The sequence below is a fragment of the Sander vitreus genome, chromosome 21 (assembly GCF_031162955.1).
Source record: "Sander vitreus isolate 19-12246 chromosome 21, sanVit1, whole genome shotgun sequence".
NCBI lineage: Eukaryota > Metazoa > Chordata > Actinopteri > Perciformes > Percidae > Sander > Sander vitreus.
The window spans coordinates 3441174-3463554 of NC_135875.1; the positions used below are offsets into that span (position 1 = coordinate 3441174).

At 39.0% G+C, this 22381-nt stretch overlaps 1 protein-coding gene across 1 annotated transcript; it reads left to right on the forward strand.

The window, feature by feature from the left end:
* The first annotated feature begins 10509 nt into the window (after positions 1 to 10509).
* ccr10 (chemokine (C-C motif) receptor 10) lies at positions 10510 to 19509 on the forward strand. Its single transcript, XM_078280004.1, has 2 exons — positions 10510 to 10926; positions 18303 to 19509. The coding sequence occupies exon 2, from the start codon at positions 18305 to 18307 to the stop codon at positions 19475 to 19477; it is 1173 nt and encodes a 390-aa protein (XP_078136130.1). The 5' UTR covers positions 10510 to 10926; positions 18303 to 18304; the 3' UTR covers positions 19478 to 19509.
* The last annotated feature ends 2872 nt before the right edge of the window (positions 19510 to 22381 follow it).

The window sequence follows — 22381 nt, forward strand, 5'->3', positions numbered from 1 at the left end:
CTGTGTATTACTTTAAAACTTTTTTCAACCTGGACCCTATTTTTCTATGTTTTGTGTCTAAGGGCCTGATGGGAACAACAATCTTTGACATTGGTCCAGTATTAAGCGAGATCGCTGCAGTCGTTAGTGGCGCAACAAGCTACAATGTAAGTTAATAGGACAATTGTCCAGCTTGTATTTACCTTCACAAAGGTGCTCGTTTTGCCGCTGACAGACTCAGATTAATATTCTAAGTGTCTGACAACATTATGGAAAGGATCCCTTCAGAAATAGACCTTTAAAACCTTTCTGTTTAACCAGAAACAGCTCTGAAGTCGCTAACGCTAAACCCACCAGACTCCATTTAAAAAAAACAATACTTTTCGCGTGTATAGAGCCAACATATTTTCCCATGTAAATCAGTAAACTATGTGTTTATTTCAACCAAAACTAGAGTTGTGATAGTTGGAAAAGTGTAACGATGACCCAAAACGGCTTTTCACAGTTTGATTTTGTTTGTGTTGACTTTGAATGAAGTGTGTTTACGATGCTAAAATGACTGATTATTTACATGGAGTCTGGTGGGTTTAGCGAACGCAATTTCGCGGATGTTTTTACGTTTAAAAAAAGGATCTTACTCTTTAACAGAAAGGTCGACCTCCTTAGAAATCATTTCCATAATGTTGTGAGACACTTTTAGATATTAATCTGAGCCAGTCAGTGGCAAAACAAGCACTTTTGTGAAAGTAAATACAAGCTGCACAATTGCCCTATTAACTTACATTGTAGCTTGTTTCTCCGCTGCCGACTGCAGTGATCTCACTTAATACTGGACCAGCGTCAAAGATTGTTGTTCTCATCAGTCACTAAGACACAAAAACATAGGAGAATAGGGTCCAGGTTGAAAAATACGGTAGTTACCCTTTAAGAGGAAGTGCTGGTATGTCCCTACTCACTCTGTGGGTCTACTGCCATAAATACACAGCGATAAAACTCCTAATTGGAATGGGACTGCCCAGTTTCCTGCTCTTCCTCAGATAGTTAGTGAAAATGCTCTTAAGGAATTTCCTTCTCCATTTAGCTGCAGGGAAGGTGGCTGCCAGACAGACAGACAGACGGGGCTTGAATCAGGAAGCTGATGCAGCATAAACCACACAAACAAGCTCTCGGAGCGGTCACAGAAAGCTCTGACATGTTCGCAAAGGTGTTTGTATGACAGCGATAATGATACAGACACAAAATACCCAACGAGTCCTGTATTTTGTGCAAAAACTCTTTCAAATTCCCATTTATTTTGGAAAGAATGTGATAGTAAAGTACGTTTTATACGCATTTGCCAACTTTTCTAACATTTCTAACAAACCAACTACTAAAAACTTCAGCTTCCTCTGCTTTGTTGGTTTTAATGTGCAGGATGTCAGAGCTTTTTTTAATGGCTTCTGTCTACACCTCAGCTCTCAGAGACAGGAAACGGTTCTGGCATTCAAGGGTTTTCCTGCATGTTGAAAGACATGAGGCTGCTTGATTTATGGAAAAAAATCATAATCACAATTATTTTGGTCAATGTTGAAATCGCGATTATTTAACACGATTACTCGTTGACTTTTGGAAAAGATGTTTCATTTATTGAACTTAAAAAAAACAGTGATACAGTTAAACAAATCAAAAGTGAAAAACACCTTAAACTTTGAAATGTCCCGTTGAACTTTTTAAATTCCCCTTAAAATAAGTAATATAAAAAAATATATTCAAATGTTGGCTGAGTGAGTTTAGAAAGTGTGCATGTCATTCAGAACACAAGACAAAATAAGAGTTTACTTGCAAAGCATAATGTGCAAAATAATAGTTTTTCTTGATTACGTCGTTTTTGACATCGATCAGAGCCGAAATCGCGAGCCAAATTTGATTAAAGCACAGCATTAGAAAGACGTTTATAGGGACATTTTTGGAAATCAGAAAAAAGCAAATCAAAGATGTGTAGCAACCAAAAAATATATGTGGCAGATTTTTTGTAAAGACAATAAAATGGTGACAGTGAGTTCCTCCAGTAACTTGCTTTTTCAGTTTTGCATTTCTATATAAGACCTTAACATCCCATGATTGTAAAACAAAACAAAAATCAATGTACAGATTTCATAGAAATAAAATGAAGCTAGAGGTGTGACGAGATCTCGCGAGATTAATTTGTATTTTCATGACAGTTCACAACATTGTTTAAGAAATCAAGACAAACGCAGTTCTTTTGCATGAAGGTTACCTTTATTATAATCTGTTAATATTAACGGGTTCATGGCAATGGACATAGTCACACATGAAAAGGGGAGGGGGAGGGGGGGTAAAATCCCATTTCATCAGCAAATGCTGCCCTATCCCAGAGCGTGCCGTTAATATACATATATATAAGTGAGTTAGACATATACAGTATCTGATTCCAGTCTTTAAACTTCCTTTTACAGTCGGATTTTGTTTTAATCAATTAACATAATAACCTCCGCTGGGCCTGTTAGAGAGAGACTGGAGGAGGACTCATAACACGCGGGCGATTGCACAAGAACAACTTTAACACTTCACACGCTACGTGTGACATGTCCACACATCAAATAAACCACCACAGACTACTCCGCTGCAAATGTACGTGTCATACTGAGAAAGAAACCTTCCTTACATAGATCGAAAGCCTTTGAAACTGCAATAAAAAAAAAGGCTTTCAGTCATAATGTTTAAGGTTTGATTAGGAGGGCTTCGGTACTTTATTGGTACTGATTGAAATGACAGGGTTCAACCGTAAGGGTTGTCCAATGGCCCGGGGCAAATAAACCGCCATGTCGGGCATGTAATCATAACAACCCATTTGCCCGTTCGGGGCTTCGGGCATCATCGTGTCATAAATTATAGAGCCCGACCGATATTAGGCATTTTCAAAACTATTAGTATCGGCATTTATAATCGCCAATACATTTAATATATTTTGATGTTCCTCTGTTCTGTTGTGACAATAAAACAAAGAAGTTTATTTTTAATATTATGTTAGTGAGGACTCATAAATAACTACAAATAACTAATGTTAGGGAAATCTGTTTGTTTTGTTACGCGATTCTGTGTGTATTTTTTTTTAAATAGATATCGGCCGATATATATCGGAATATCGGATTTTTAAATCACCAAATATTTGTATCGATATTGGTCGTGACGTTATTGTTCTCTTGCCTCGTTTGAGAACGCTTGTTGAATGATTTCATTTGAATGTGCCGCTGGCCAATCATGAATTGAGACGGTCCCTGGCGCTTTTGATGTATTTTTCGACATTTCGACAATGTTTTTTACGCTTATGATGCTTTTGACGGGTTTCAACGTTAAGACATATTTTTCGACATTTCTTTGACATTTATGTTTAAAGTTTTTGACACTTTTTGACGTTTTTTTATTTCAAGGCTTTTTTAGAAACTTTTTCATTTATTTTGTCGACGCTTTTTTTGACATTTTTTAAATAAGTTTTTTTAAATGTATATTTTACATTTTGTCAAACCTTTTTGGGGAGTTTTATTTCAGAAAAAAAAAAAAAAAAACTTGTATAGGGGCCAGTAAAAATGGACTTTGGACAAGTAGAATCTTCTTTCTTACCCTTAATGCTGAACCCTGAAATGTGTCAGGTACTGTACTTTTTAAAGCTTAAAATTGTATTCAGGCAGTTCTTACAGGGTACCCATGGGGTCTTAAAAGTCTTAAAAGGTCTTAAATATAATATTTTTTAAAATAAGGCCTTAAAAGTCTTACATTTCTTTAGAAAGTTTTAAATTTCATTCAAAAAGGTCTAACATTTGTATTGTCCTTTCATAAGATTAAATAACTTCATTGTTTCGTCACAAAGCATGTATGTACCACGTGCTACAATAAAATGTCATATTAAGTTCAAGTACTTGGTAAACAATTATTTTTATAGCCTAAAATCCTTTCTGATATTCCATTATATCCTACAGTACATACGTTTGCCAGTATGTTCATGAAGTTGGTATTATATTTCATTCTAAATGGTATTAAAAAAGGTCTTAAAAAGTCCTAAATATAACTTGTGGACCTTGTGTACAGTTGCTTGTGTTTAGACATTTCCGTTTATATTTCCTTACCCCTTGTGTTGTTTTGTTTTCAAAATTTCTATCTCAGAAAAATGAGTTTCTTGTTAATTACCTAATTTTTAATTACCCAAAAATAACATGAATGATTCCATGCAACGCGCTTCGCAAGTACAACAATGATCGGATCTCCACTCTCATTGAATTTTGGGTGTTTTATTAAATGTGTTGCTATACCGTATACCAGTCTGTGATTATCTTTCCTTTAATATTAGTCTAAATAATTCATCATTTCTACTTTTTTTAACTCAAGTATTAGGTATAATTTCCAATAAATGAGGTTTATTGACCATGAATTCCAAAAATAAATGTAAATATAGTAATAAGTTGGTGTTTGTGGTGTTTATGTGACGGGGAAAAAAAGCATCAGAAAAAGTGTTGATTTTTGGGAGGACGACAAGTGCACAGTCGAATGGAAGACAACACAAGGGTTCAAGCCGGTGCTGTACTCGAAATACTGATTAAAAAAAGAAAAGAAGCTGTCTGGGATTGCCTCCACGGCTCTCTCAAAAAAAAAAGCAGCCATGATGCCAAGGAGCCAATCACTACTCAACCTGACTGTGTTGAAGGGTTGAATAGTAGGTCGCCAGTTTCACATCAGTTTACATTAACCGCACATACAAACGAGCAAGCGAGCAGGGTCGAAATCACAGGTTAACAAAACCACTCAGGAGTGGATCAGGAGTCGTCAACATCTCAGCCCAGCTGTCAACAGTTGACATAACCCATAATCAGACACCATTCACATCCTCCCACTGTACGTTGTTCTCAGGGTGCCAACGTCTGAGGAAAACACTGTGGTTTGATTCCCTGTATCTTTGACGTCTCTGCAGCCATTAAACTACGGCTTCAACTAACAATTATACTCCTTGTCGATTAATATGTGGATTATATTACAAAGCCCAAGATGATGTCCTCAAATGTCTTGTTTTGTCCACAACTTAAAGATATTCAGTTCGCTGTCACAGTTATGATGTGTTGTACAACGGGCAATGTGCACATTTGTTAGCTATAGTGGCAGTTTCTGCATGCAACATGAGCATGTCCATGCAGAGTCTGTGTCTGTGTACTTTGTGTGTGTGTGTGTGTGTGTGTGTGTGTGTGTGTGTGTGTATGCATTTGTGTATGTGTGTGTGTGTGTATGCATTTGTGTGTGTGTGTGTGTGTGTGTGTGTGTGTATGTATTAGGGCTGTCAGCATTAACGTGTTAATCGCGATGCGATTAAGGGCCGAGCATAACGCGTAAACTTTTTTTTAATCGCATGCCGCCATTGATTAATTTATTTAACACTTCACTGGGCTTTGCGTCGTGCCTAACAGGCTACTATTTTGACCCTTTGCAGCACCGTTACTTATCATCAAGCTGCCACTTCCTCGTATCACATCCTGCTGCTGCAGGCTGCAGGCATGATGGAGAAAGACAGCAGCAATGAAATCCTGAATGGCGCTTTTTATTTTCCAAAACTCCCGGACGGCTCGTAGAAAAGTCGAAAGCCATATGCACATGTTGTGTAAAGCCAAATTAAAATATCACCGAAGCACGTCAAGCTTGAGCTACCACCTACGAGCTAAGCATAGTAGTACAGTTAATGTGACTGGAGAGTGCTACTAGTTGCCGACCTGTGGATGAAACAAAATCCCCAAAAATTACTACAGCTCTTGAGAAATGGGCGGCAACTAACTGCAGACCCGTCAGCATTATACAAGACTATACAGTATCTGATTCCAGTCTTTAAACTTCCTTTTACAGTCGGATTTTGTTTTAATCAATTTACATAATAACCTCCGCTGGGCCTGTTAGAGAGAGACTGGAGGAGGACTCATAACACGCGGGCGATTGCACAAGAACAACTTTAACACTTCACACGCTACGTGTGACATGTCCACACATCAAATAAACCACCACAGACTACTCCGCTGCAAATGTACGTGTCATACTGAGAAAGAAACCTTCCTTACATAGATCGAAAGCCTTTGAAACTGCAATTAAAAAAAAGGCTTTCAGTCACAATGTTTAAGGTTTGATTAGGAGGGCTTTGGTACTTTATTGGTACTGACGAGCTAAGCATAGTAGTACAGTTAATGTGACTGGAGAGTGCTACTAGTTGCCGACCTGTGGATGAAACAAAATCCCCAAAAATTACTACAGCTCTTGAGAAATGGGCGGCAACTAACTGCAGACCTGTCAGCATCGTACAAGACTCGGGTCTTAAAGAAGTACTACGGTTGGCATGTTCTGACCCGTCTTATACATTGCCGTTGAGGGAGACAGCAGTTTCAAGCACACACATCCTGTACGACACGGAGAAAGCGGCTAAACTGGAACTGCTGCACGGTGCTGCAAACGCTGTCTCATTAACCCGTGATCACTGGACGTCAGTGAGGAATCAACATTATTTAGGAGTTACTGCACACTATATTGACTCTAGATTCAAATGTGTGACTAGATTCACACATTTTCTTTTGTTTACAGTAAATAAATAATAAACAAATACAAATCTTAAAGTCAAGTTCATAAAGTCACTTTCTTTGCATTCATTTGATTCCCAATCAAGATCCACTGGTAAGAATGGCTTTCCATTGTTAATATGTACTTAAAAACACTTCTGAAATGCAAAATAATAGAATTTTAATCATGTGATAAAACATGCGATTAATTGCGATTAACTACAGAAATTCAACGATTAATCGCGATTAAGAAAAGATTTATCGTTTGACAGCCCTAGTATGTATATATGTATTTGTGTGTGTGTGTGTGTGTGTGTGTGTGTGTGTGTGTGTGTGTGTGTGTGTGTGTGTGTATTAGGGGTGGTACGGTTCACAAAATCCACGGTTCGGTTGGTATCACGGTTTTAGGGTCACGGTTTTCGGTTCTGTACGGTTCTTGTTATTTTTTCTTTTAATCTTTAACACTCCAGAAATATACTTTAGCATAATAGCTCAAATTAGCATATTGAATGCATGTTGCACAATACATGCACAGAGTGGCAGTTCTATCTGTTGTTTTATTTCCGCTGTCATCATAGCTAACATGAAATCCAAAATGTTCCTACTAGGGCTGTCAAAATAAAGCATTAATTTCGATTAATTAATCCAGAATGTTCTGCCTGGATTATTAATTGGAACATTTACTACTTAAATCTTCTTCCTGCCAACCGTGTCTACTGAAATCTGGTGCCACTGATATGTCTGCTCTTCTCTCTGATGCTCTGAAACAGACGATACAGGCAACACAAACACCGCTGCACGTGACGCTAGTTAACACTCTACTCAACAGCAGCTAACGTTAGCCTACCGCTAGCTAGTTAACACTATACTCAACAGCAGCTAACGTTAGCCTACCGCTAGCTAGTTAACACTATACTCAACAGCAGCTAACGTTAGCCTACTGCTAGCTAGTAGCTGGATTAAACACGGTTAAAATGCTGACAGCTAACGCTAAACGGTGTAAAGTGTGACTGTGTTTTACTGTAGAGGATTCAACACGGGATGTAACAATCTGCAGCTGCCGTCGGAGAAACAACACAGACGGTGCGTTCAATGAAACTGGTAAACTACAGCGTCGTGGTGCATTTGAAGTTATTGTAAATGTCCTTTTCCCATCTGGTGGTTGTTTTTGACGTTCAACAGCAATTTACTAGTGAAATAAGTTATTGTTATACATTATTAAATCATTTCATTTTGACCATATGGCCTTAGCAATAAACAAGCCGTTCTTTAATGTCACCAACTGTTGTTTAGTACCTTTTTTTTCTTTTCGGTTCAGGCACCGTTAATTATGTATGCGATTAATTTCGATTAATTAATCACAGAGTATGTAATTAATTAGATTACATTTTTTAATCGATTAACAGCCCTAGTTCCTACACACCAGACTATATACGACGCTGGCGCATCCTCCAACTCCGGGCAACCTTCCTCATTTCTCCCACTTGACATTTCTGCATGTGACCTGCACTGTGATTTCATGCCATGAGATCATGTGACTGCCTTGTGTATTGAGGCCAGAGTTACTTCCTGTGCACACTAAACAAGTAATGAATGTGTTTGGATGAAGAAAAGGTCGAGGAAAGGTTGTGAACTGGTTTGGTGCCAGTGAGCAGTCACACCCTGCTGTGTTTTTGCACGGTTTGTCCGCCCGTTGAACCCACAGCTTGAATCTGAGAGCATGTTTTGTGCATTTCACTACATTTCGTCTCCTTATTAGAGCATATTTTGGATTTGTTGAAGGGAAAATATTGTCAAATGTACAGTTTATCAAAATTGTGATTGTGGATCTAAAAAAAAATCAAAAAAACAATCTATGTGCAGCTGCAGCAGCATGACTTTTGGAAAGCGGTTGCAATTATTGGATGAAAAACAAACAGTGAAACAAATCAACCGTGAAAACACCTTGAACTGTGAAATTTCCCTACGTACTTTTCCCGTGTGAACTTTTTTTTCTCCAGGACAAAATAAGAGTTTACCTGCAAAACGTAATGTGCAAAATAATCATGTTCCTCGTCATCACAATTTAAAATTCAATGAATTGCGGTATGGTTACAGTGATGATGATAGATAAACATCTGTTGACTGGTACCAACAACATTTCGAAGAGTTTATGTTGTCCTCCTCGGGTCAAATTTGAAACTTCTAAATCAGAAATATGGCTTTCTTTTTAACCCAAATTACCCAAAAAGTGTAAGTACAACTGCAAGTACTTGATCACTACTTTCACTGGACTTTGGGTATTCCATTTCATTTGAAAACAATTGAAATTGGTCTCCTGACTAAACGTTGACATACACTAGATTACAAATGGTTCAAAATGCTGCCGCTCGACTTCTTATTGGAACTCGTAAACGAGATCACATTACTCCTGTTCTTGCCTCCCTTCACTGGCTACCGGTTTGCTTTAGAATACATTTTAAGATTCTGTTGTTTGTTTTTAAATCTCTTTATGGTCAAGGCCCAGCTTATATTGCTGAACTACTGAAGCCGCACGCTCCTCTGAGGGCATTAAGGTCTGCTGACAACATGGCATCATGACTTTGCGTAAACATACACGCCACTTTCCTAAAGCCAAATGGCGTGTTATCTGTACACATTTTGAGCTATCCACGTGTACGTCTACGCTGTATACAGTGGATGTAAACATACACACCACGTGGCGTCGCCACGATTATGTGTCTTGATAACTTGTAAAAATGGCATACGAATTGGCATGTCATACATACGCCACTTTCTGAGATCAGTCTGCTGCTGACCAGCTACTCCTTGTTGTCCCTAGAACACGGCTCAAAAACAGGGGAGATTGAGCGTTCTCAGTCGTGGCCCCAAGGCTGTGGAATGAAATGCCTCTGCATGTCAGATTGGCCCCCAGCCTTCACATTTTTAAATCACGACTTAAAACTCACTTTTATTCATTGGCCTTCAAACCTGCGAGAGTTGTGTTCTGCATTTTCATTTTCCAGTTTGTTACTTGTTTTAAATGTTTGTTTTGTTACTCGTGTGTTTTAAATCTGTCCTAAATCATGTTAATTTCCAGCACTTTGGTCAACCTGGTTGTTTTAAATGTGCTTTATAAATAAAGTTGGATTGGATACACACGTCTGTGATTATCCATCAACATACGTTCCTCTAATATTAGTCAGAATAATTCATTATTTCACAATGAGGTATCATTTCCTATAAATGAGATTTATTGACCATGAATTCCAAAAATAGGAGTAAAACTAGTGGTAATAAGTTGGTGTTAGTAATGTTAGTGAAAAATAGCGTTGACAAAAACGTGAATAAAAGCGTCAAAAGTGCAGAAAAAAGGGACAAAAATGTCAGAAAAGAGTCTGTTTTAGAGATCTGACAGTGAGTCCATCACATCTTTCTCCTTAGTGTCATGGTTTGGGTGGGTTTCAGTTAAGCACAAGAATCGCCTAAATCAAATTGTAAGATGGTCAAGTAAGCTGACTGGTGAGTCCCAGCTGCACCCCCACATCCCTGTATGCTAAACAACTACAGCGGATAGCTACGGCCATCTTAGAAGATAGCCTACACCCTTTGAATAGGGAACTCCAGTATCTCCCCTCTGGACGGAGGCTAATGGTCCCTGGTTGTAGAACTACAAGATTTAAAAACAGTTTTGTCCCAGTGGCAATCACTCTGTTAAACAAACTGTAGAATGACGCACAAGCACCTTGGTTTATGTACTAGCTGTAGAATTTCTGCATATAACTGCACAAGTCATTGTGGTCATGGACTGTTTTTTACCCTTGCTCTACTGTCGGTTTTTGTGTGTTTTAATGTTTTGTGTGTTGCATGTTATGTGTTGGTCTACACAGTTTTAAGGATGTCCTGCCTCTTAGACTGTAAACCTAGTTTACCTACAGGTACCAATAAAGGGTAACACTTTACTTGAAGGGATCTACATAAGAGTGACATGACACTGTCATGACACGTGAACCCTAACCCTAACTTGTCATGACAAAAACCGAATGACACTTACTAAAAGAAGCGTTATGTCATAAACATTTATGACTTGTTTATAATGCTTATGACACGTTCATGACAGTGTCATGTCACTCTTATGTAGATACCTTCAAGTAAAGTGTAACCCATTAAAGTAACCTGAACCTGAACCTGAACTCCCGGTGACACAAACAACTAACCGAACCCAGGAGGGTACGGCAGGGTCACCAAAACACACAACTGCTCTCATTGGCTGGGGTGCGGTTCTGGTTTAACCATGCAGGCTGGCTTTTAAGAGTGGCAGCTTCTCAAGTCTCTACCTCAGATACCAGAGGACAACTTGGGACAGACTTTAAACCTCAAAACAGCACAGGTAAGGATTTTTTTTGAAAGACTGAATGTTTCTCGATTGGCAGATAAATGGAGTTCAAGTATAGATAATTACAGATAGAAATGTTTCCGCAAAATATATATAGGGAAGTTAAAAAAAACAACATGCTTTTCTATAAATACAAACATAAATACAATAACTATATTTACAATATAAATACATTTGTAAACATAATTGAGCTTACTTGTAACAATTTCACATTCATGCATGCAGTTGATTTTTCCAACATCGCTGATAATAAATAATGAAATGAGATCATATTCACTGCTGATCGGTTTAAGAAAGTAAATTGTCTCGCTCTGTGGGTTTGGTTCATCACAAATTGGAGCCCACATATGACTCACATTTACAAGATGTGTGTTGCATTTTTAAGACAATAATTTCACATCCTTTATTTTCTTTAACAACGTTGTTGAGATGTAAATTTCATCCTTTTTCCCCCATTCTACCAAAGGGAGATTATTAAGAGCATGTCAGCAGGGTTCCCCGCAGACCCCATTAAGTCTTAAGAAGTCTTCAATTACATTTCCAGAATTTAAGGTCATAAGAGTTTGAGGTGATGCCTAGTTGCATTAGAAATATCTTCGGTCTTTGCGCTTTCTTTTTCTTGTAATGTTTTTTATGATTAGTTTTCCATAGGCCTCTTGCATTTACAATTCATTTAATGACTTTATAAGATTTTACAAACATAAAGCTCAGCCCTAGGTCTGTGCAATTAATCACAATTTTAAAATTTTGATTACGATTTCGGCTCCTAACGATCACAAAAACAAAGTCATCGAGAAAAGCTTATTATATTGCATGTTACATTTTGCAAGTAAACTCTTTTGTTTTGTGTTCTGAATGTGCAAACGGGAAAAGAATTAAGGGGAGTTGTCACAGTTCAAGGTTTTTTTTTAAATTAAATAAATGCAAGATCTTGTTGTTGTGTTACCCCTCCTGTTGTCGTCGGGTCAGATTTGACCCATTTTTAAAAAGTTTCTATATCAGAACATTTGGGTTTCTTTCAACCAAATAGTCCAAAAACATAACGTGGATGGTTCCATACAACCAATTTAACAAGTAAAATAAATGATCAGTTCACTACTTTCATTGAATTTGGGTGTTATTCAATTTCATAGCGTTTGACATTTTTTTTATAAAAGAATGTTGGAAAAAAACACAAAAAAAGTGCAAAAAAATCGACAAAAACATTGGCAAACGTCGGAAATTTGTGACCAAAAATTGGAAAAAAGTGACAAATGAAAAAACATTTTCATGACGCTGTATTAGTCGAGCTGTCTACTGTTGCAGAGACGTCTGTCATTTTGTTGCCATTTAGCAAATAAATATATATTTTTTAAAGAAAGTACAAATACTATAATATTATAAAATTATTATTATAAATATTATAAGAGTTATAAACATTTGACATTTAGGGTTTAAAAAATAATAATTTCATTAAAAAGGTGCATAATGTGACAGTCCACGGGGCAGTCCTGGCAAAAGAGAGAGAGATGATAGAAGAATAATACTATTATAATTAATTAATAATATTAATATTATGAATAAATAATAAATTAGTCATGCATTAAAAAGCATCAAAATAGAGCTTCAAATTTCAAATCCTAGAAACACCCCTGGTATAATGAGTGAGTTGTTTCATTTTACTTCATTTTGGAGCTCCTTCCTAACCTAACACACACACACACACACACACACACACACACACACACACACACTCTCTCTCTCTCTCTCTCTCTCTCTCTCTCTCTGACACAGATAACTTTTCGTACAATATCATACAAACCCCTCCATGAGAATGTGTTGCACACACACACACACACACACACACACACACACACACACACATTAATTTTAACGGGCTGTTATGCTTCTCTTCTAAGACTATGGCACATTCAAACATGTTTTTCGTCGAGTTTTTTGTCTCTTTTTTCTCTTGCGCTCGCACAACATGCGACCATGTGTAATCATTTTCTCTTCATAAACCATTCGGCGCTGTAGCGTCGGACGCCCAGGCCTAACGTCAACACTGCTGATCATAAGCAGGCTAGATTCACAGCAAGCTCTGAACCATCGTCATCTCATTTTTCAGATAGTGAATGATCTATGGTATCAAATGCAAAATTTGAAAGGGCCAATAAAGAAAGCGTTGCCATATGATTATTTTATTTTAGGAGACGGCATCATACATCATATTACACAAACTGCGCCAGCGAGTCAGAGGGGAAAACCCGACCACTGATCACATGCCTCAAATGTAGATTCTCTCTAAGAAGACATTTCCTTTTTCCTTCAGCTGCCTGAGCAATATACCAACAAATATTCTATATTTTCTTGTTAAATTTGTCCGCTGCTTTTCCACTTAAGAGAAAATATATTGAAGTTACAGAGCAGAACATGTATTCAACACAACTTGGTAAACATCCGTTCTGGCTTAAAGAAAATAAAGAAATATCAGCTAAATCCCAACTGTCTACAAAATGTTTTCCCTTTTTACTGTTGTTTCTCTTACCTTTGAAAGGAAACTCCTTCATGTCTATCCCCACCATCAAATAAAGGGTTTAGAGAAAAGATATTAAAAAGAAAAGAGCACTGTTAAATATTGCGAGTAGCCTCAGCCGTAACAGAGTCGCACAGAAAGATAAAGTGATCAAAGAGGTGATTGTGGAAACTGCCTATAAAGGCTGTTAGCACGCAACACTGACTGATCTGTAGAACTTCAAGATACCCACTATTTCCCCTGTGCCAACGACCTGGTGCCAGTCGCACGCAACCCAGCACAAAATGACTAAAATATCACACCTGCTTAGTCAAAGTGAGGAACATAGCTGTCTGTCTCTTTCAACTTCAGTGTGGAGGAGTTAGTGTTTCCTGATATTGTGACAAGTGCAGTATTCTGCTCAAAATCCACCCAGGTAACCCAGGAATACATGTTTCTTTTTAACAATAATTAGTTCTCACGCAAGCTGGTTCCACTGACATTTTGAAAAGACGAGAGTGACTCATAATCATAAACCCAGCAGGCTGCAGAAGTTTATTATTATTCTGCAGTATGTAGGTTGTTATTTGGACCAAACTGACATTTTTTGAAGAAAGTGACAAAAAAAACATTTTCATGACGCTGTATTAGTCGAGCTGTCTACTGTTGCAGAGACGTCTGTCATTTTGTTGCCATTTAGCAAATAAATATATATTTTTTAAAGAAAGTACAAATACTATAATATTATAAAATTATTATTATAAATATTATAAGAGTTATAAACATTTGACATTTAGGGTTTAAAAAATAATAATTTCATTAAAAAGGTGCATAATGTGACAGTCCACGGGGCAGTCCTGGCAAAAGAGAGAGAGATGATAGAAGAATAATACTATTATAATTAATTAATAATATTAATATTATGAATAAATAATAAATTAGTCATGCATTAAAAAGCATCAAAATAGAGCTTCAAATTTCAAATCCTAGAAACACCCCTGGTATAATGAGTGAGTTGTTTCATTTTACTTCATTTTGGAGCTCCTTCCTAACCTAACACACACACTCACTCACTCACCACTCACACACACACACACACACACACACACACACACACACACACTCTCTCTCTCTCTCTCTCTCTCTCTCTCTCTCTCTCTCTCTCTCTGCTTCTCTTTCATCGACTTATCTTCCATTCAGCCTTTCTCTCTCTCTCTCTCTCTCTCTCTCTCTCTCTCTGACACAGATAACTTTTCGTACAATATCATACAAACCCCTCCATGAGAATGTGTTGCACACACACACACACACACACACACACACACACACATTAATTTTAACGGGCTGTTATGCTTCTCTTCTAAGACTATGGCACATTCAAACATGTTTTTCGTCGAGTTTTTTGTCTCTTTTTCTCTTGCGCTCGCACAACATGCGACCATGTGTAATAATTTTCTCTTCATAAACCATTCGGCGCTGTAGCGTCGGACGCCCAGGCCTAACGTCAACACTGCTGATCATAAGCAGGCTAGATTCACAGCAAGCTCTGAACCATCGTCATCTCATTTTTCAGATAGTGAATGATCTATGGTATCAAATGCAAAATTTGAAAGGGCCAATAAAGAAAGCATTGCCATATGATTATTTTATTTTAGGAGACGGCATCATACATCATATTACACAAACTGCGCCAGCGAGTCAGAGGGGAAAACCCGACCACTGATCACATGCCTCAAATGTAGATTCTCTCTAAGAAGACATTTCCTTTTTCCTTCAGCTGCCTGAGCAATATACCAACAAATATTCTATATTTTCTTGTTAAATTTGTCCGCTGCTTTTCCACTTAAGAGAAAATATATTGAAGTTACAGAGCAGAACATGTATTCAACACAACTTGGTAAACATCCGTTCTGGCTTAAAGAAAATAAAGAAATATCAGCTAAATCCCAACTGTCTACAAAATGTTTTCCCTTTTTACTGTTGTTTCTCTTACCTTTTGAAAGGAAACTCCTTCATGTCTATCCCCACCATCAAATAAAGAGTTTAGAGAAAAGATATTAAAAGAAAAGAGCACTGTTAAATATTGCGAGTAGCCTCAGCCGTAACAGAGTCGCACAGAAAGATAAAGTGATCAAAGAGGTGATTGTGGAAACTGCCTATAAAGGCTGTTAGCACGCAACACTGACTGATCTGTAGAACTTCAAGATACCCACTATTTCCCCTGTGCCAACGACCTGGTGCCAGTCGCACGCAACCCAGCACAAAATGACTAAAATATCACACCTGCTTAGTCAAAGTGAGGAACATAGCTGTCTGTCTCTTTCAACTTCAGTGTGGAGGAGTTAGTGTTTCCTGATATTGTGACAAGTGCAGTATTCTGCTCAAAATCCACCCAGGTAACCCAGGAATACATGTTTCTTTTTAACAATAATTAGTTCTCACGCAAGCTGGTTCCACTGACATTTTGAAAAGACGAGAGTGACTCATAATCATAAACCCAGCAGGCTGCAGAAGTTTGTTATTATTATTCTGCAGTATGTAGGTTGTTATTTGGACCAAACTGACATTTTTTGAAGAAAGTGACAAAAAAAACATTTTCATGACGCTGTATTAGTCGAGCTGTCTACTGTTGCAGAGACGTCTGTCATTTTGTTGCCATTTAGCAAATAAATATATATTTTTTAAAGAAAGTACAAATACTATAATATTATAAAATTATTATTATAAATATTATAAGAGTTATAAACATTTGACATTTAGGGTTTAAAAAATAATAATTTCATTAAAAAGGTGCATAATGTGACAGTCCACGGGGCAGTCCTGGCAAAAAAGAGAGATGATAGAAGAATAATACTATTATAATTAATTAATAATATTAATATTATGAATAAATAATAAATTAGTCATGCATTAAAAAGCATCAAAATAGAGCTTCAAATTTCAAATCCTAGAAACACCCCTGGTATAATGAGTGAGTTGTTTCATTTTACTTCATTTTGGAGCTCCTTCCTAACCTAACACACACACTCACTCACTCACACACACACACACACACACACACACACACACACACACACACTCTCTCTCTCTCTCTCTCTCTCTCTCTCTCTGTCTCTCTCTCTCTCTGCTTCTCTTTCATCGACTTATCTTCCATTCAGCCTTCCTCTCTCTCTCTCTCTCTCTCTCTCTCTCTCTGACACAGATAACTTTTCGTACAATATCATACAAACCCCTCCATGAGAATGTGTTGCACACACACACACACACACACACACACACACACATTAATTTTAACGGGCTGTTATGCTTCTCTTCTAAGACTATGGCACATTCAAACATGTTTTTCGTCGAGTTTTTTGTCTCTTTTTCTCTTGCGCTCGCACAACATGCGACCATGTGTAATAATTTTCTCTTCATAAACCATTCGGCGCTGTAGCGTCGGACGCCCAGGCCTAACGTCAACACTGCTGATCATAAGCAGGCTAGATTCACAGCAAGCTCTGAACCATCGTCATCTCATTTTTCAGATAGTGAATGATCTATGGTATCAAATGCAAAATTTGAAAGGGCCAATAAAGAAAGCATTGCCATATGATTATTTTATTTTAGGAGACGGCATCATACATCATATTACACAAACTGCGCCAGCGAGTCAGAGGGGAAAACCCGACCACTGATCACATGCCTCAAATGTAGATTCTCTCTAAGAAGACGTTTCCTTTTTCCTTCAGCTGCCTGAGCAATATACCAACAAATATTCTATATTTTCTTGTTAAATTTGTCCGCTGCTTTTTCCACTTAAGAGAAAATATATTGAAGTTACAGAGCAGAACATGTATTCAACACAACTTGGTAAACATCCGTTCTGGCTTAAAGAAAATAAAGAAATATCAGCTAAATCCCAACTGTCTACAAAATGTTTTCCCTTTTTACTGTTGTTTCTCTTACCTTTTGAAAGGAAACTCCTTCATGTCTATCCCCACCATCAAATAAAGGGTTTAGAGAAAAGATATTAAAAGAAAAGAGCACTGTTAAATATTGCGAGTAGCCTCAGCCGTAACAGAGTCGCACAGAAAGATAAAGTGATCAAAGAGGTGATTGTGGAAACTGCCTATAAAGGCTGTTAGCACGCAACACTGACTGATCTGTAGAACTTCAAGATACCCACTATTTCCCCTGTGCCAACGACCTGGTGCCAGTCGCACGCAACCCAGCACAAAATGACTAAAATATCACACCTGCTTAGTCAAAGTGAGGAACATAGCTGTCTGTCTCTTTCAACTTCAGTGTGGAGGAGTTAGTGTTTCCTGATATTGTGACAAGTGCAGTAGTTTTTTATTATTATTCTGCAGTCTGTAGGTTGTTATTTGGCCCAAACTGACTAGTTTCATTTAAAAAACAAGTTATCGTGCAGTTGCCTAGGATACAGCTGTATATTTCAGTTACACTGGATTACATGAAGTCTAAATGTACTTGAAAGTTCTTTTTAGGATGCCACACTCTACAAATTATTAGACAATAATTGGGAGCTGTAAAACATTTATGTACGTATTACAATCATCCTTTGGGCAATATGAATGTCTAAGCCAAATTTCATGGTGATACACTTGATAGTTTTCGAGACGTTTTGCTAAAACACAGAGGAAAAGGGGGAGGGACTGAGAAGTTGTCAATGTTCAAATTGTTTGGCTAAATCCTGGATCTGGAGCACCTTTAACATAGACACCTCTTTCATACAACAAAAAAACGGATCCATTGATGACATTGATTTGGGAGTTGCAGAGATGGGTGTAGGTTTTAGTCACAGAGGAGTTTTTAAAACATCCTTCTCATTGCAAGATGAGTGATTTACTGTTCTTCATTTTCTCTCCACCAGCAATGGCTAATGGCACCGATGAGGACTACTACTCTGGTTACGGGAGCTACGACATTTTAGACTTGTGGAATACAAGTAACGCCACATACTTCAGTGATTTCGACTCCTTTTGTGAGCCTGGAGAGCAGAGGTTCACCATCAAAACCTTCCAGACTTGTGTTTTCTGCCTGATCTTCTTGCTGGGCGTGGTCGGAAACTGCCTCGTGATCGCCACGTTCGCTCTCTACCGCCGCCTCCGGCTTCGCTCCATGACCGACGTCTTCCTGTTGCACCTGGCGCTGGCCGACCTCCTCCTGCTCCTCACGCTCCCGCTGCAGGCTGTCGACACCCACCGGGGCTGGATCTTCTCCATTTGCCTCTGCAAGGCCACACGTGCCTGCTACGCCATCAACACGTACAGCGGGCTTCAGCTGTTGGCCTGCATCAGCGTCGACCGCTACATGGTCGTGGCACGCGCCCAAGAGATGCTCAGGCTGCGCAGTCGGATACTTACAGGCGGGAAAGTAGCTGCGCTAGGCGTGTGGCTTGTTGCGGTGCTCCTCAGCTTGCCTGAAATCCTCTACTCCGGGGTGTCTGGGTCCGGCGAGGACGCATACTGCGGCATGCAAAAAAGCGGATCAGTGAAAATGGCCACCAATGGCGCCATCATTGCCGTCTTCTGCCTGTCCTTCTTCGTCATGGTGACGTGCTACTCGTTGATTGCTCGAGTGTTGTGGGAGGGGAATGCACAACTGCGGGGGAAGCAGTGGCACCGGCAGCGGACCTTGAAGCTGATGGTGGCTCTGGTGCTGGTTTTTCTGCTGTTCCAGCTGCCGTATACGGTGGTGCTGTCACGTAAAATGGCGGGGCCATTCTGCGCTCTGCTGTTGGAGTACATCACCTGCACGCTGGCGTACACCCGCTGCTGCCTCAACCCCATCCTGTACGCCCTGGTAGGCGTGCGCTTTCGCAACGACGTGCTGCGACTCGTCCATGATTCAGGCTGCCGGTGCGGGCTCCAGGCGACGCCGCACAGTGTCGGCTCCACCTCCGTCTCCCCCTCTTCACCTGCTTCCAGAGTGCTCTCAGTTTGCTCTCCAGCGTCCCCCGAACCTAGCTGCTCCAGCAACAAGACTGCGCCCACCAGGTTTCAGTTTCCAGTAAACCCACATCATAATTCAAGGAGTAGACTATAAACTTGTTGTGGACTTTGTTTATATATATATATATATATATATATATATATATATATATATATATATATATATTCTTTACGAAGAAAAATGTCAACATCAAAAACATCAACAATTCTTAGGTGCTGGTGTGTTGGAAAATATCACATTAGACTGGAGAAAAGGAAGATTCCGCGCTCTGCTCTCGCTACAGCATCATTTATTGAAGATACTAACATTTCAGCTCTTCTGGACCTTCGTCAAGAGTATCTTCATCATTTGTAAATACTCTTGACGAAGGTCCAGAGGGGCCGAAATGTTAGTATCTTTAATACATCGTGATGCTGAGCAAGAGGGATCCTCCTTTTTTAAGGCTTATATAGATATTATAGCCTGGGAAAACCCTGACGAACTTCCGGCAAATTTGAGATTTGCTCTGCAAGTCCGTCTGGCCGAGAGCCCATTCAAGCCCATTTCCAATTTTTCCAAATCGAGGCACCAATCACAACCGCTGAGCTTTACACGATGACGATTGCGCAGCGACGGAATTTCTTATACTGCACTGTAACTTTTATTCTCGTTTTTACGCCAATACATATAATCTGCAAACTGCCAAACAACAGCCCCCAATAATCGTCCAGGGCCGATAATCGGTCTGTCCCTAGTAGAGAGAACCATCTGTCAGGGCTTCGAACCTCTACTCTCCATTCAAAAGACCCTTCTCTCTATGTCTTTCTGCTCAGGGAGCTTTGTTTCTGCTCCCATCCACAACGTCACTGCTGCATCACTTCCATCGCACGTCAAAAGAATGAGTGGGGTTAAAACCTTATTATCCTGTTAACTTTTGACAGCCCTAATACTTATATAACTTTTTTTTTGGTTGAATTGTTTTTTGTTTTGTTTGTTTTTTTAATTATTTTTATTATTTCCATGAAGAAGTAATACATATACCAGCATACTGTGTAATTTCATACTCCAATCAGAGTACAACTCCTACTAGTAACAGTATTCCTCTACTCCATATGAGCTTAAACCACACTCATGCATGCTCATACTTTTACATACACACCTCCCTACACAGACACACACACACACACACACACACACACACACACACACACACACACACACACACACACACACAACAGAAATGTTGCTGGTACAATAAAATCATTGAAGCAGTCATGGGTTTTAAGTCCTCATTGCCGTTGACACATTTCCTTCGTTACTCAAAAAGTCTTGAGGTTTGATACCCAGCTCTAGTCACAGTGGTCACACTTTGTTTGTTTAGTCCAGTTCTTATTTAGCCATCAGGTGACAAAAAGCAGATAGTCCGAGAGAGTCACAGGATTTCGTAACCCTAACCACAGCAACCTTATGTGCAACATTAAGCCAGCATGTTTTTATTTCCTCTTAAATACTTCCATAAACACTGAGAGATGGAAAACACACCGTGACGCGCTGACGATCCAGTTTCAATGATTTATTCCTCCACACGTAAAATACAACTAATACTGCAGTTACCAAAACAAAACAAAAAAGTAACCAAAGTTACTTTGTGTCGGTGAGTGCGGTCAACAGAAAGTGTTCGCCCCCAGGCTCACCTCCTCTCTGTCACAGCCCAAAAATCAGGTGAACAGGTGACGCAAACAAATACACTGTTATCACTTCCGCCGAAACCCCGGTGAACACGCCCACCACCTACAATATCAGTATATCAGTATATCAGTGCATAAATGCATCATGACATCATGACTTCGCTTAAACATACACGTCCCAAGTGGCGCCTTATCTGTACGCATTTTGAGCCATCCGCGTGTATGTCTACGCTGCGTACAGCGGACGTAAACATACACGCCACAGTGCCGTGTTATCTGTACGCATTTTGAGCGCCGTATACAGCGGACAGGTTGGGTTTAGGAAAAGAAGAAAGCGACGGTTGAGTTTAGGAAACGTGACACGCGGGACACGATCCCCGGTCTCCTGGGTGATAGTCCTGTGTTGTTTGACCCATCCACCTCCACCCCCCCGACCAACCTCCCTACGCGGATTTTCACCCTTTCATACTACTCACTACCGCGTAAATTCACACGCAATCGCTAAGTAATGTAAGTCAATGGAGGCCAAACGCCGTTGATAAACACGCTAAAAAGCGAGTATGCGTCTTGATAACACGCCAATAATGGCGTACGGATTGGCGTGTCATACATACGCCACTTCATGAGATCAGTCAGCATAAATAATAAAAATGACACCATAAACAACTTACAGGAGAAAGATGTGGCTCTGTTGGTAGTAGTGAGACTTTTTTTACTGTCATATTAAAGCCTTTTGATTGCAGAGTTGGCTGTTTTTTGTTGTTTTTTTTAAAATAAAGTTGGACTAAACAGATTTTTTTGAAACGTATTGTTTTGACCTTGTGCCATCTGCTTGCATGTCCAGGTTGATATGTGCAAATGTATACACTGTATATGTCTGTTTTAAAATATAACTCTGAGTCTAGTGTCTGTACTGTCAGGGTTTAAGCAACTGCTCTACAGCTTCTGTGAACTAGATTTCAATCTTAACCTCCAGGTTTTTCCCACCATTATGAGGTTTAGGTGCAGCACCTATGAGCTGAATGACTGTAACTACAAGACTTTGTGATTGTAGTCAGACTTCTTTAGCAGATTTTGTCTTGAGGCTAGGCCTGCACGATTAATTGTTATAAAATCGCGATCTCAATTCAACCTGTTCACGATGTTATTTTTAAATAACTTTGTTTTTTTGGTGATTTAAAAAAAAATATATATATATATACATTTTTTTTTTATGACTTCGATTCTCATTTAATTTTACGAGCCGACTGCATCACAAACGCTACTATTTTCTTCTGTGAGTTTTAAACATGGACTGTATAAAATAGAAAAGAATCGTGGCAGAGAATCG

Coding starts and splice junctions, on each gene's coding strand:
- ccr10 (XM_078280004.1), top strand. CDS start 18,305: ATGGCTAATGGCACCGATGAGGACTACTACTCTGGTTACGGGAGCTAC.